Source organism: Zonotrichia albicollis, chromosome 3 (assembly GCF_047830755.1).
Source record: "Zonotrichia albicollis isolate bZonAlb1 chromosome 3, bZonAlb1.hap1, whole genome shotgun sequence".
Classification (NCBI taxonomy): Eukaryota; Metazoa; Chordata; class Aves; order Passeriformes; family Passerellidae; genus Zonotrichia; species Zonotrichia albicollis.
Window position 1 is genome coordinate 80600538 of NC_133821.1, and position 13912 is coordinate 80614449.

At 37.1% G+C, this 13912-nt stretch overlaps 1 protein-coding gene across 2 annotated transcripts in view; it reads right to left on the reverse strand.

The window, feature by feature from the left end:
* The window catches only part of AFG1L (AFG1 like ATPase), a 64566-nt gene that overhangs the window by 6467 nt on the left and 44187 nt on the right, over nt 1-13912 (reverse strand). For both annotated transcript variants that reach the window (XM_074537991.1, XM_074537990.1), the window contains exon 11: nt 1661-1801. In XM_074537991.1, the coding sequence (XP_074394092.1) occupies nt 1661-1801 (141 nt within the window). The remainder of the gene's footprint in view (nt 1-1660; nt 1802-13912) is intronic.

The following is a 13912-nucleotide window of genomic DNA, read 5'->3' on the forward strand; positions in this document are numbered from 1 at the left end:
CAAACTTCACATTAAATTGGCAGTGTTTTTTTCCCAATGATTTTCCTTTCTCTTATTAGCACTCCTGTTACAGATTTACCTGACTTAGATGAACTATTAACCTTCCAGGATCTTTTTCTCAATAACAACTGATGGAACTTTTACTCAGAGAACAGAAGAACTGTGCTAGCAAATACCCAGAATATCTGCTACACAGGCAATGAGTTCATCACAAAGTTTACTTTCTGAAATAACAACTGTATAGTAAGCAATGCTTACTTTTCATCCATAGTGAGACTCCTCTCAGTGGGTAGATACACTGCACTATTTAAAAGAATACTTAAATTCCAAATTTCCAATTTCCATATTTCCAATTCCAAAATTCCAAGTTTCAGAAGACTGAGTGAAGCCTTTCCTGCCTCCATCTGTGCTACTCGAGTAAGTTATTTGCTAGTAAAATGAATGATGCTGTTTTCATGTCTGCTGGGAAGAGATACAACATGCAGTGTGAGATGGGGGCTGCAATGAAGACAGACTGAAATAATACTATAGAAGGAGACTCTTGTTGAGAGCATGCAGGCAAGATGTTTGTGGTGTGGACAGGCACCCACAGATATACTCAGGTATTTTTCCCAACTACTTTTGATGGGAGTTTACCCTTGGGTTTTTCCTATGGAGGAAGTAATAGAAAGTGACTGCTTGCAATTCTTACTGACAGCCCAAACACAGGGCAGACCATGCCCCTTTTCTAACCCATTAGTTTAATATTAGCATATTGCCTTAGCAAATGTCCACTTCCCAACCTAAAGAATAAAGAATCTGGCTAATTTCAATGACACTGATTTGAATCTGGCTGATTTGAATGAGACTATTCATACACTAAGTCAGTTCAACACCTTGCTGAGCTGGGGCCTTTCTGATCAACAACCCATGCCAGAACATTCTTGATAAGAACCAATCTCAAGTGACACTTCCCAACTGCATAAATGTTTAAGTGTGTTCAAATATAATCACATATAAGATAGTGTTTCAAACCTTGCATCACTTTAAAAAAAATCACCTTAAACAGGAACTTCCCTTTGTTTTAGTTATGCTGATTTTGCTTCCATGATTGAAATCTCTGTAAATCCACATGAAGTGCTGCATTTATCATTATTATTCCATGATCAATTCTGCAATCTAATGTAAAGCCTACAGTGACTGTTTCCTTTAAACTTTATGATGTAATTGTGCTATTAACTCCTCCTTCCTGATCAAAAAGGCACTGATTCTTGACCAACTACCCATACAGATTAAAATCTAAAAAACTCAGTTTCATTCCAGCACAGTTGGCAGCACAATCTTTCATTATTAAAATAATGACATGGCTTCTGTTGTTTTCTTTGGTTAGGAAAGAACATCCCCATTCAAAAAAGGCAAATGAGCTCAGGCTTATATTTATGCTCATGCTTAATACTCACAGAAACAAAAAAAAAATCTGTTTATTTGCCTTTATTGAAATAGAACCTTTTTTTTCTTTTTTTTTGTGAAGCTGGAATGATGTTTCTTTGCAGTGCTACTTCATTGTGCTTATGTTTTCCAAACCATTACTATAGAAAGCCTTATTTCAAACCAATAGTAAGAGTCAGTTTTAGGAGTCCCAATATTATTCCTCTGCATATAGGAAAGGCTTGGTTCTCACCTTATGCTCATAAAAGGTATCAATAAGAGTAATGAAACGACGAGCTTGTGTCCTTTTTGCTACTGTAAGGAGTGGTATGTCACGAACAAACACTGTGTCAAAATGCTTTGATATTTCCAAATAGTCGCTGGCTCCAAGAGGCTGAAACAAAACAAACCATAAGCAATGGAAACCCATGACAGAATGACACATAAACTCTATATCTTCACATACTACAGAAACAGAAGAGAGCTGTAAAGTCCTGATCATAATCTTATTTTTATTCCTTTGTATCTTCTTTGAGGAATGCTAGATTGCCCTTATGGACATAGGTACCTGGGGGTGTTCATACTCCTGGCTTTACACGAACACTGAGAGTGAAAAATGTGGCTCTTCTGCACCCAGACAACATTATGATCTCTCTCTGACAACCTCAAATAAAAAAATCACTATAAACCATAATCCATAGAAGACATGTGATTTCAACCTAAAGCATAAATAATTTGAATAGCTCTTAGGATGCTTTCTAGATCTTTAATGATTTTTAAAGGCAAATGTATAGGCTAGTTACAAAATCCGAAGTAGACCTGCATTTAGTTCACCCAGGACTAACCCAGACTGCAAAAGTATCTTATTTTTTAAGTAGGGAAAACAAGAGGAAAAAGACAGAAATACAATTTTGCAGCAGTTCCTTTGTTCATGGTTTCTCCTGTAATGATGAAATAAAAATCTTCAAGAAGAACTCATTAGTTTCTCTTTCTGTATCTAAACCATCAACAGAAAATATGCACAAATAGTAGTAGCTCATACAAATACATTCCTCTAAAATTACTTTCTCATTACATGGAAGGTATTTTTTTCTGCAAGATCTGTCCTATCAGTACCACAGGCAGTACTTTATCATGAGCTATTAAAATCTGTACTCCTGAACTTGTTCCAGTTTTACTTGTACAAATACTTCAGAATCTTGTCTGCAGCTACTGCAGAGAACAAGTTCAGCAGCATTTTGGATGGTCACAACTCCCTTCCCAGGTAATCACCTGCACCATGTGCTGTACCAAGTATAATACTGTTATAAAGCACTGCAATACTGCTATTACCTTAAAACCACTACATATAAAATATTTGCTTTAACTGAAATTATGAGATTAATTTGTTGTAGGCCGAACATAACTTCTTAACTAGAACACTTCTGCAAGAAGCTACTTTAAGCAATTATCAATAGCTGCTCATGAACAGGACCTTGGGTTTTGTTTAGATACTAGAATCAAAAAAACTTGTAGAAATGGTCTCTACAGAAGCACAGCAGAGAGAAGCCCTGATGGTATTCCAAAATTTCTTCTGAAAATTAATGGGAATAAGCTAACCTTCCAGGCAGGTTCTAAAGCCTGTCACTCTCTACCAGCTCTCCCATGTGTGCAGTCTCACAAATCACCCTGCTTTCCCATTCCCAAGCACTCAACTTCCCTGTAGCATCTATGGAAAAGAATTATTACAAAACCTTTCCATTCTTTTGAGCAGTGTTTAAGAGTAGTATATGCTGTATTCTCCCCTTAGAATTATATTTAATGCTTATTTTCGCCCTCCATTTCAGTCCCCTAGTTACTACTATGGACTTGGTCATCGGAAACCAAAACCTCCTAATCACGAGGGCCACCCGCAAAGCTTCATGCAACACCTCTGAAAAAACCAAAATCCTATCTGGATAAACCAGAGTAGCTGAACTCAAAATGTTCTGATGAAATAAAGCAGGAAAAGGTTCAAGAAAGCAGAAGGAACTGATGATGGAAACAACACAGAGCAAACTCACTGGACACCTTGCCACCAGATACAAGTGATACATCTGATGGACACCCAGAGTATCAAGTGCAAAAGAAAAACAATGGGAGCACCAAAAGCAACACAACCAGGATTAAGATTAATTAATTAAGATTAGCGAGAAGCAAATAGTTTTGGTACTGGTAATTTGATTCCATACTTGGGTCTGAAGCACTGTTAAATAGAGAGAAGATCAAGTATGCCTGTGTGATGAGTACCTGTGAGGGAAAACACCAGTGATCTCATTGTACATGAGAAAGGTGAGAATTCCTCATGTCTCCCCCTAGGTAAGAAATTAGAGAAATCACTGCTATGCTGATTCATTCTTTTATCACATGAAGAGCCCAAGCAGTCTTCTGCCAAAACCCAAAACCCTGAGGAATTATTCTGTCCTCACCCAGTGCAACACACTTTCTCAAACAAACCATACCAGTACACCCTCCTTATCTCAAAGTACCAGATATTAAAAGGTGATTCCTAAAACAAATACATATATAACTAAAAATTAAAGTGTACAAACTTCTGCAAAGTGGGCAAACTGAACTGCCCAACTAATGACTATACAGCTAAGAACTTGGTGGGTATCTTGTTTGGTGGATATCCAAACAGGAGATTAAAAAACTTGGATATTCAGAGGGAAGAAACAGGTGGAAAACAAAAATAAGGCTAATGCATTTCAAATGGGAAGAATGGAAGATGTAATACTTATACTGCTTTTCATACAGATATAAAATCATGGTTCATAGAAGGTTACAATATGCATCTTTATCAGTCAAACAGGAATTCAGTCTACTTCAGCAGTGCAAAAAGCAAGCAATTCAAGAATTCCTCTAATTAAGGGCATAAAAGGCAGAACATTTCAAGCTTTAACAAGAACTTCTGAAACATCTACACCAACACTAAGTGATAATATTCTGTGAATGTTGGCAGAAACGTGCCTTTGGAGACTCCCAAATCTTACACTCAAAAAGATCTGAGTCTAGCAGCACGAGTACTTTACTAAACTAAATTTGGTACCTCCCTGACAAGACTCAAGTCTAGTGAGACACAACTGAAATGCCAAATCAGCCATTCTGCTGTTACCTATGGCTCAGCTGATAACAGCTTAAGTCCCTTACACAGAGGAGTTCTCAAAACTCCCTGCTTTTGGAGTTTAGAGAGTCTTGAAGATGAAAGACAAAGCTTTTAATCTTGCTCCTAACATGACTTACTCTTGTCTTGGGAAGTCCTCTAATTTCCTTCTTACTCAGTGTAAAAAGAAGGAACCACCAGCAAGTTCGCAAATGCTCTGGTGACAGATTAGAGCCCTTTTTTGTATCCCTCTGTCCTTGCTATAGGCCCAGTTTCCATGCTCCCTGTAATTGCTTCAAAGCTGGTCCAATCCACCAGCTAACTCAAAATGCTCCAAACACAAAAGACCATGATGCAGGGGCACCCTGACAGATTCTCACCTCACATTCTCACTGGCCTGGTGCTCCCCAAACCTGGCATGAGGCTGGCACAAGCACCCACGTACCACCTCTGCCACACAGGAACAGACAGGGAAATGGGTTCAAGGCCAGATTGTGCCACTGCCAGAGCTCTGGCTGTACAGTCCATATACAGAAGCTCCACCAAGGAGCAAATTCCTGCTGTTCCAGCAGCCCAGAGCCCTCCCCTACCTTCACAGCACTGCCTTACTGCCTTCAGGCCCTTCTTCCCTCACCTTGCAGCAAGCACTCTCTGGGTCCCAACTGGCAGCAACACCAGCTCAGACTAGGTTACAGGACTAGAGGCATGTGATTTTAGACACATAGCACTGTCCTCTGTATAACTTTCCAGGTCTGAAATTTATTTTATGAGTCTCAACCAATCACAGAAAGTATTTCACTTTAGTTAGCAGCATACATGAAGATATTTCTTCCTCTGAAGTTGCTAATGAAGCCACAAATCCTCCTAATACTGATACATATATATGTAATCCTCTTACTAAAAGTTTAGCCTGATTAATCTCATCCTCTGAATAAAATTGTAAAAATAACTTCATTTGGTGTGTGTTTTTGGTACTGTCTGATCTCTTTTGTTTCATCAATTATTGATCAAAACTCAAGAGCAGAACAATAAGACATTTATGTAATGACTGTCACTTACCATTTGTTACCAGTTCTTTCATATGCTATATTATTTTAAAAACTCCAAACACGAATAGGTAAGAATCTTTCTAATGGTATTATTGTTTCTGCATGTGTATATATTGTAAAACTGTTGTGAGTTTTTGTCATTAGCTCTGATGCCAAGAGTCAGTATTTCACAAGCATCATACTAATGCAAAACACATTAGCCCTAACATGGTCTACACTCCTGACAAAGTGTTTACTCCACTTCAACCTGCTTGACTGAGTTGTCACCTTTATTTGTTTTTGTTTCTCTGTCTACTTAATGCATTTTCAGCTATCATCATCTCAGTTCAAGTAGAATGTTTATTATTTGGAGCCCTCTGTGTGCTGTTTTATAGTTAGTCGTCTCCTGTTTCTATTATAGAGTTCATTTAATTATAGCATAAAGCATCTTTTTTTCTTTGTTCACTCATCAGTGGCCCAGTATATCACCTTTAAGAGATTGTCTGAAGAATACAGAATGTTTTACATATGATAGAAGAGGATATGTCATCTCAATATGTATTTTTTGTTGATGCTGCAAGATATTCCAGTACCAGTTCCAGCCAATCTTGAAGACGCATGATTGACAGTAACTATAATTTTGTGCAGACACTCTTAACACTCCAAAACTTCCTATAGACAACACCCAGTTTAAGACCAGGTAATATTTACAACTTAATATTTAGGTTTAAACAAACAAAAAAGCTCTGTTGTTTCCAAATGAACAACACACTATCACTAGTGAGGCTCATAAAAGAGAGCCCTGAGATAATGTGTGAAGGTCATAACTCCAAGAAAGGAACAGAAAAACCCAAGGCATGATATACGATGCCACAGCATGCTAAAATTTAAATAAAAATGGGAAGAGGTAGGGCCTGGCTAACTCGGTTAAAAAAATTAAAGCTACTGATTTCAGTGCAAATCACAGAACCATAGAACAGTCTGGGTTGCAAGATCCCTTAAACATCATCTAGTTCCAACCAGGACAGCAGGAATAGAAGATCTGTAAACTCTGGAGTGAAAGACATTTTCTGTACCAAGCACAGCCCCTTGCTATCTCAGGTTATCTCACCACAGAATCCTGCTAAGAAGCAATTTTCCTTGTTCTTATAACAAAAGTTTTATAGTCACATTTTTCATAGCGGAAAGTTGTTTCAGATCTTTGCTTTTCTGCTTAAGAAGATGCTTGTAATTTCCCATTATTTTATTTATTTATGTATTTTTAAAACGATATGCTCAAAGCTGGTTGAATACTGGAAGCATAGAAAAGGCATGTTTCTGCTCTAAAAGCTCTCACTGCTAAATTTCCAGTTCCAACTCCAAAGTATAGTATTGTCAATGAAATGGGCTCCAAAAATAGTTAAGGCTTAAAAAAATTATAGGGCTATTTAAGTATTTACCCTTACTGTTAAGATTTCAAAACCATGATCAAAAAAGGTTTGAAAAAGAGAAAGAAGTACATTCAAGACTTTAAGAAACAAAAAAATTAAATTAAAAAGGCAAACCCTTAAAACTCCAATGAGCTTCAAAAAGCTTTTATTACCTGGTCTACAAAGTATAGGATCTAAACCCTCAAGGTTTATGCAGCTTTCAGTGAAAGGAGTGCTCTCTAAAAATTAAGCTCTGATACACAACAAATATAAAACAGAAAGGTGGTTTGACTAACAATATAACTGTATTGCAATATTTCCACCTGAAATAAGTTTCTTGAGTTTATTTTATAAAAATGCACGTGAATAAAATAAGCCAAATTTTGGGGGGGATAGAGAGCCTGATTAAATCCTTAAAGCAAATGTAGCTAATAAAATACAGATAATAAATAATAAAATAAGCTCTCCGTCTAGAGCTTAAGATGCAAAAGCTAATCTCTTAGGAATAAAACTAAGATCACAAACTAAGGAAAACTATGATTCTAAGGTTACTGGAAATAGCGCTTATCTATGGTACATTTATTTACACCTATACCTGACAATCCTACAATCCTAAAGATGACACCAAATTGTACTGTGGATACATTCAGCAGCTTTTAATGAAGATAAAACAGTTCCCTCAAAATTACTCAGAAGCATTAAACCACAAATGCAGCTGAGTTATGTCATCATGTAGGGCAGGTGCTCAACTGACTCAAAAACAGACACTTGCATTTCTAATCACTTGATGCATTTGAAAATGGTGAGTTTTTTATTTTCTTTTTTTTTTAAAAAAAGGTTAGTTAGCTCTTTTCTTTTGAAGTGCAAGCTATTCAAGTTAAGAACTACATCTTCCTCCTGGTTTATACAATGTGCCTACTGCAATGGAACAACAACCTAACAGAAACTGTTCACCACTAATTTGTTGTGTTAATCTACACGAAAATTCTATTTTGCCACTTTCAGAAGCACTGAAGAACTACTAGGAAAAAAATTCACAGTCTGATAACCTTTTACAACATAAATACTGATATTAAATTTATTTGCAGAGTTTTAACGTATGTATGTTAGCCAATGGTTAGCATAATGTTAAGACACTACATTCATTGGTACTGGGAGCGGGATGCAGGGATTTATTGGATTCCCTAGCGGCGAACCTAGAGGGTCCACGCAGCAAAGCAGCCGGGCTCGGGAGGAGCGGGCTGCGTGCCCGGGCGGCCGCAGCCGGCAATCCCGGCAGGGGGCAGCAGCTGCTGCGCCAAACCCGGCAGCACCGGGAGCACCGGGAGCAGCGGGAGCAGCGAGAGCAGCTCGGCACCTCCCGATCCCGCAGCTCCACCGGGATTACACACCAGCTACTGCCTTATTTACAACAGATTTAACTGCCACTATTAACAATTTCTAAAGGAAAAAATTTAAAAGGGAAGTGAAGAAAGGGAACTGGTAGAGGGTGATTTTTTTCTAAGGTGTCATGAACAGTGTTCTTCATGTGTGAACACACTAAAATGGACAAGACTTATATTTGCACAATTGTGCATATACACACACACATATATATGTATGTATATATAGGGATTTTAAATTCAAGTTAATATATCCATTTTAGTTTTAAAGGCATCTAGTGATCTTTCATTCACACAACTCAATTAACTAATAATGTTTTGCAAGAATCTAACACCACTGGTAGTTTCCCTCATTGTATAGATGGAGAAACTGGAAGAAAGGAATTAAAGGCCCTCCAAAAATGGGAGAAGTCAACATCAGCATTAAAATTTGGAAACTGTATGTCTCTATTCTGCGTGGTGGCTGTCCCAGCCTCCAGTGGCTATGTTTTATTTTGATGAAAACCAAGCAGAGTGCTCCTGTCTGATTACACTGGAGAAGCACATTCACATACACAGGGCTCCATTCCAGTACTGGGTAACTACTTCATGTCCATGACGAAAACCAGCACGTGCCACTCTGCCACACAAACTGGTGTGTCAGTCTGAAAAATTGCTTCTCCTTTGCTTTAAAGCAACCAAAATAGATCAGTATCCTCTCATCCATTTTTTTGTTGGTTTTCCACATAGCTAGTAAAGAAAAAAACCAAAGTGTATGAATTTGATATTAACTAAGTTACCTAAAATTTGGGATTGTCCTCATCTGGGAAACCAGGATTTACAAACTGATGCACACAAGAGCTTAGCAACTCAACTGCATGTCATATCAGCATTGCATACAATATATTCTCTGTATTTTATTTTTATGAACATTAATGGACAAGCAGTAATTACCAGTATCTGATGCATTATTTTAGATAGAAGTAACTCTTTATACTCTTGACATGAAAAAGTTTGATGCTAATATATGAAACAAGAATAAAATATTGTAATACCAGAAAGGTATCAACTCTTAACTCCCAAGGTCTCCAGGTATTAATTAAAAAGAAGCTATTAATGAAAATTCTACTTAAGCTAGGAGATGTTATAAATAGTATCAAGTTACCAACTGCTGATTTGCTATTTTCATCTATTAGCTAACATCTCATGAAATCGTGTGATATCAAAGTAGAAAATATTTCAATATTTTCCCTTAAAACAGAATTTTGATTTTATTTTAAAGGAAACTGCAGTGAAAATAAAGAAGTTTTGCAGGCTGTTCATATGAAATATTGTATTACCAAAATTACTATGTAAATTTCAAACACATCTCCTTAATCCTACACCAGCAAATGCAGATTTTTAGATCTGGATATTTATCCCTTGGAATGAATTGTAACAGTTACCCAAGACCAGACTAGAAGACAGATTGCAGCAAGTGAAAGCAGAGTCACTTGAGTGATAAGCTATTTTGCCAACACAACAAAAGCATCTATCGTTTCACCTGTTGAGTCTTGCAAAATTTGCTCTTTTTTCTGGAACCTTTAAGGGTAATAGACAGCCAAAGGAATCAATTAACCAAGTTTTGAGTACAGTGTTGTCCACTCATGCTCAAATGATTACCAACAGCCACATGAGCAGTGGTATACAACAGTTTCAGAAAACAATTTCAAAAAATACTCCTGCAACTCCAAGATAATGCTGTAACTTGTAAGTCCTTCCATGATGCAGACCAGAAATGTCAAATTTGGAAGAAAGGTTGCGTGGTATGAGGGAAATGTCCCACACCTTTCCTGTGAAACTCCCCTCAAAGCCAAGGAAGTTAAAAGCCTTGGATAAACTCAGTCTGAACTGACTGCACAGACTGATTGTAGACTAAGAAGCATTGCCTATTCCCAGCAGTATGAGGGGCATAAGAGCTGGTTATTCCCTCAAGATGGACTGGGCACATTCCCCTGCTGGCTGCTGAACTTGTTCACTGCATGTGCAGGAGCAGTGAGAGCTGCCAACAGGCAGCAGGAACCCTGACTCCCTCACATCCCTACTTTCAGGCAATTTAAAACCAGAAAAGATCATGGGGTACTTCAAGTTCCTGTATTTTAGAGATGGCTAAGCCTAAAAACTAATAAGTAACTCAAACACAAAAGCCTCCTCCTAAAATGACATCCAGTTTTGACCCAATACACACTAAAAGGAGGCTGTATCTACTCTTAGATGTAAAAAAAAACCAAAATGAAACAAACTCTCTCTCAAAAAAAAGTAAACAACCCCAACCATTTCCTCAAAATACCAGTTCTGATAAACTGCACAAAGCATTCTTGTCTTCATTGCTCCTTCCCCATACACACAGTACTCTGTATTTACAGCAAGTTTGTATTAGCATTTATGTTATTTTCAAAACTCCTGGAGGAAAAAACCTGTTACATCAGACTTAGTATAAAAATGTGGACATTAGAAATGCTACAAACAAAAAACCTTCAGCAATATTTCTTTTTATAGGTTAGTTAACTATCTTAGGAACCCATTTAACAAATACTTTCTTGAGACTGCATAATGTCACTTTCCTAATAAGAACAGCATCTTCAAAACTCAACCCTTGCTATAAAGTCAGGGAGACTGGAGAATTAAATCTTATTTCCATTCTTTAGTCATCCATTATATGCATCCAGAATCAGCTTCTCCATTACCCTTCCTGGGCTAGAATCTCACCAACAGCCTGCAGTTCCACCTATCATCATATGCATTTTACTGGTTTATTTTTAATACTGACACATAGAGCATTCTTCTAGTGACATGGAATTTCTCTTAACATTTATGAAAATAAAAAGCTAGTCAGAGATCTCAGCCTAGTTTTATAAGACTCCAATGATACAAGATGTATTTGCAGGCTCTTTTTAACATGTATTAACTATTTAGAGACTGAAAATTATTTTACTATCCTTTAATAAAATGAATATTTCACTCTACTTCACCTAGAACACTTATTCTTTGCCAAACCTTTTCCTTTCTCCATATCATTATTAAAAGTTCATCCAGCTAAGAATAAGCCAGTACCATTCAGATAATATAAAACATCAAAACTCCAATTTTACTTAAGTCTTTTATCTGACTGGACATATTTGCCCATGACCTTTATTTTATAATTTTCCTGCACATCATAACTAGCTGCCATTCATTCTGTATTATTTGATTCTGTCTCAACAGTGACACAGGAGATACTTTTACTATCTTCATCCTCAGAGTCCTTCTTGGGTTTGTGTTGCTCTTTTTGTTGTTACTGTTGTTTACACTTTACTTTCCAGTTAGTCACACTTCCCTTTTGCTTTTGAAAATTACTATTCCTGAACACTCAAATATGCAACTTCACTGTTTGGAATATCTTTCAGTTTCATTAAACGCTACGAAATTATGATTATTCCTACACAACACAAATTTCTAGATTAATTCATCACTGTAAGCACCAGCCAAATGACCTTGTACTGGATGTAGTACATTTTAGGCTAGAAAATTATCATTTGCTGCTTTCTGGCCAATTACATTTCACCTTTTCCTGTGTTTCATCTATAGTGTAACATACAATGGTGTATTTTCTTTATATGCTTCTTATAGCTCAAGGAGCAATCCACCTCATGTTCCATATATGCAACAGATCCCTACAAGTACTTTCCTTCCAGGTTTGATAATTAGCAGACTGATATGTACTCAAGAACTTTGTATTAATTAACATTAAGGCAGGTACCAGTACCTTCAATGCTGCACACTGCTCTCCACCTCTGTCAGCCACTCTGTCTTGAAGCAGGCTGTAAGCATCCATTCTGTATTATTATTTTATGAATTGTCCCACAAGGTTTCAATAATAGCAATTATCTCTCATTTTCCCCCATTAATGAGAATTTCCCATTTATCATGCTTGTCACCACATCTTAAAACTGTTACAAAACCGACTGCAAATCTTGTTTTCAATTCTGGTACAAGTTCAATGAGCTACTACAACACCAACTTTAGATTTCATTTATCTACCTGCAGGTTCTGCTTAAGCTGTCAATTAAGCTTCATCCTGGCTGCAACAGGCTCCAGCAAGGAAGATTTTCTGCCACATGTCCCTTTGTACAATCTGTCTTCCCATGGGATTTTGTCCCCATGTCCTGCACAAAGAAATCTGCAGATCTGCTCCATGCAAATCCAAAAAATTCCCCTCCAGTATTTTCTTTTGTCAATCTTGCTTTTCATTACATCTTTTTCAGCTTTCTACTTTCCTTTTTTTAATAGCAGCACTTATGATGCCTGTCAACTTATCTACCATTTGGCTTCACAAGAAGTAGCAAATATCTTGTTGCTATGTCCCTTAAAGATTTCTGCTTTATCCCTCCACAAATCACTCCTACTATTAGCAATCTTACTGGAATATATATAAAAAACTTTATACTTCCTGTCATGTTGAATGTCTCCTAATTTGGATTAATTTTTTGCTATAAACCACTAGTGCACTCTTCTGGATCTTCCCTGTGTCTTGTGTGACATGAGTAGGAGCAATTTCCCCCTATCACTGTTTAAAAAAGATACTGCATGTTTTAAGTTTTTCCATAAAAATTTAAAAGTATTCATGAAAAAAAAAGGAAGAGGGTGTCATGGGTTGACAGCTGTATTTCCCTTTTTTGAAATTTTTCTTTTAGCAGATTTTAATGGCAGCAGGTCAGGCAAACAGAGCAATGGGGCAGGCAAGGTCCTAAATGCAGCTTATACTGAGTGAAATTTTCTACCATTGCTATAAATCATTGCAAAAGTTCACAGTAATGGAAAAAAAATCACAGTGGAGGCAACTCTGACCATTCATCTAAATTTAACGGACAATTCTGAAGATCAATGACTATACTTTTTTGCCTATGCAGGAAGCACACTGACACCCCCTACCAACATACTGATGTAATATTTATGAAGATACATCAGTGATCTGAAGAGAAAAATCAGTGATACTGAGAAAGTTGTCAAAAAAACCCCATTTTACTATCTGCCATGCTGTTTTAGTTTTAAGCATGTGATTTTGCTGTAAGAGACTATCATAACACATCTGCAGAAGGCATCTGATTTGAGACAGCAAGATTTCCTAAGTCCTGGGCAATCCATGTAAGAATGATCTGAACCTCAAATAATTATTGAACAGGATGAGAACCTTCAGACCACTGACGTGAGCCAATCAGAGCACTTCTACTTAGAAGCAACTTATTACCCCATTTAAGTACATAAGGTACTGGACCAAAGAACTGTACTAGTATTTGCTGACAGCATGGCTTCCCCATGCTTTAAGGAGCACAAGGCAGAAAAAAATCTCAAAACCTTAAGTGGAAAGCAAGCTATTCTACTCATGACACACCTCCACTCTTACAAATGGCTTATTGGTTTTGTATGAAACTAAAAACCAACTCCACGTCTAAAACCTGCAGTCTGAAATGCAACCAGTGAAATTTCTGTCCAAACAGTTATCAACTCCATAGCTGCAAGGAAATGAAAGCAAAATGTTATCACCAAAAGACTGGTCATCATCCTGAA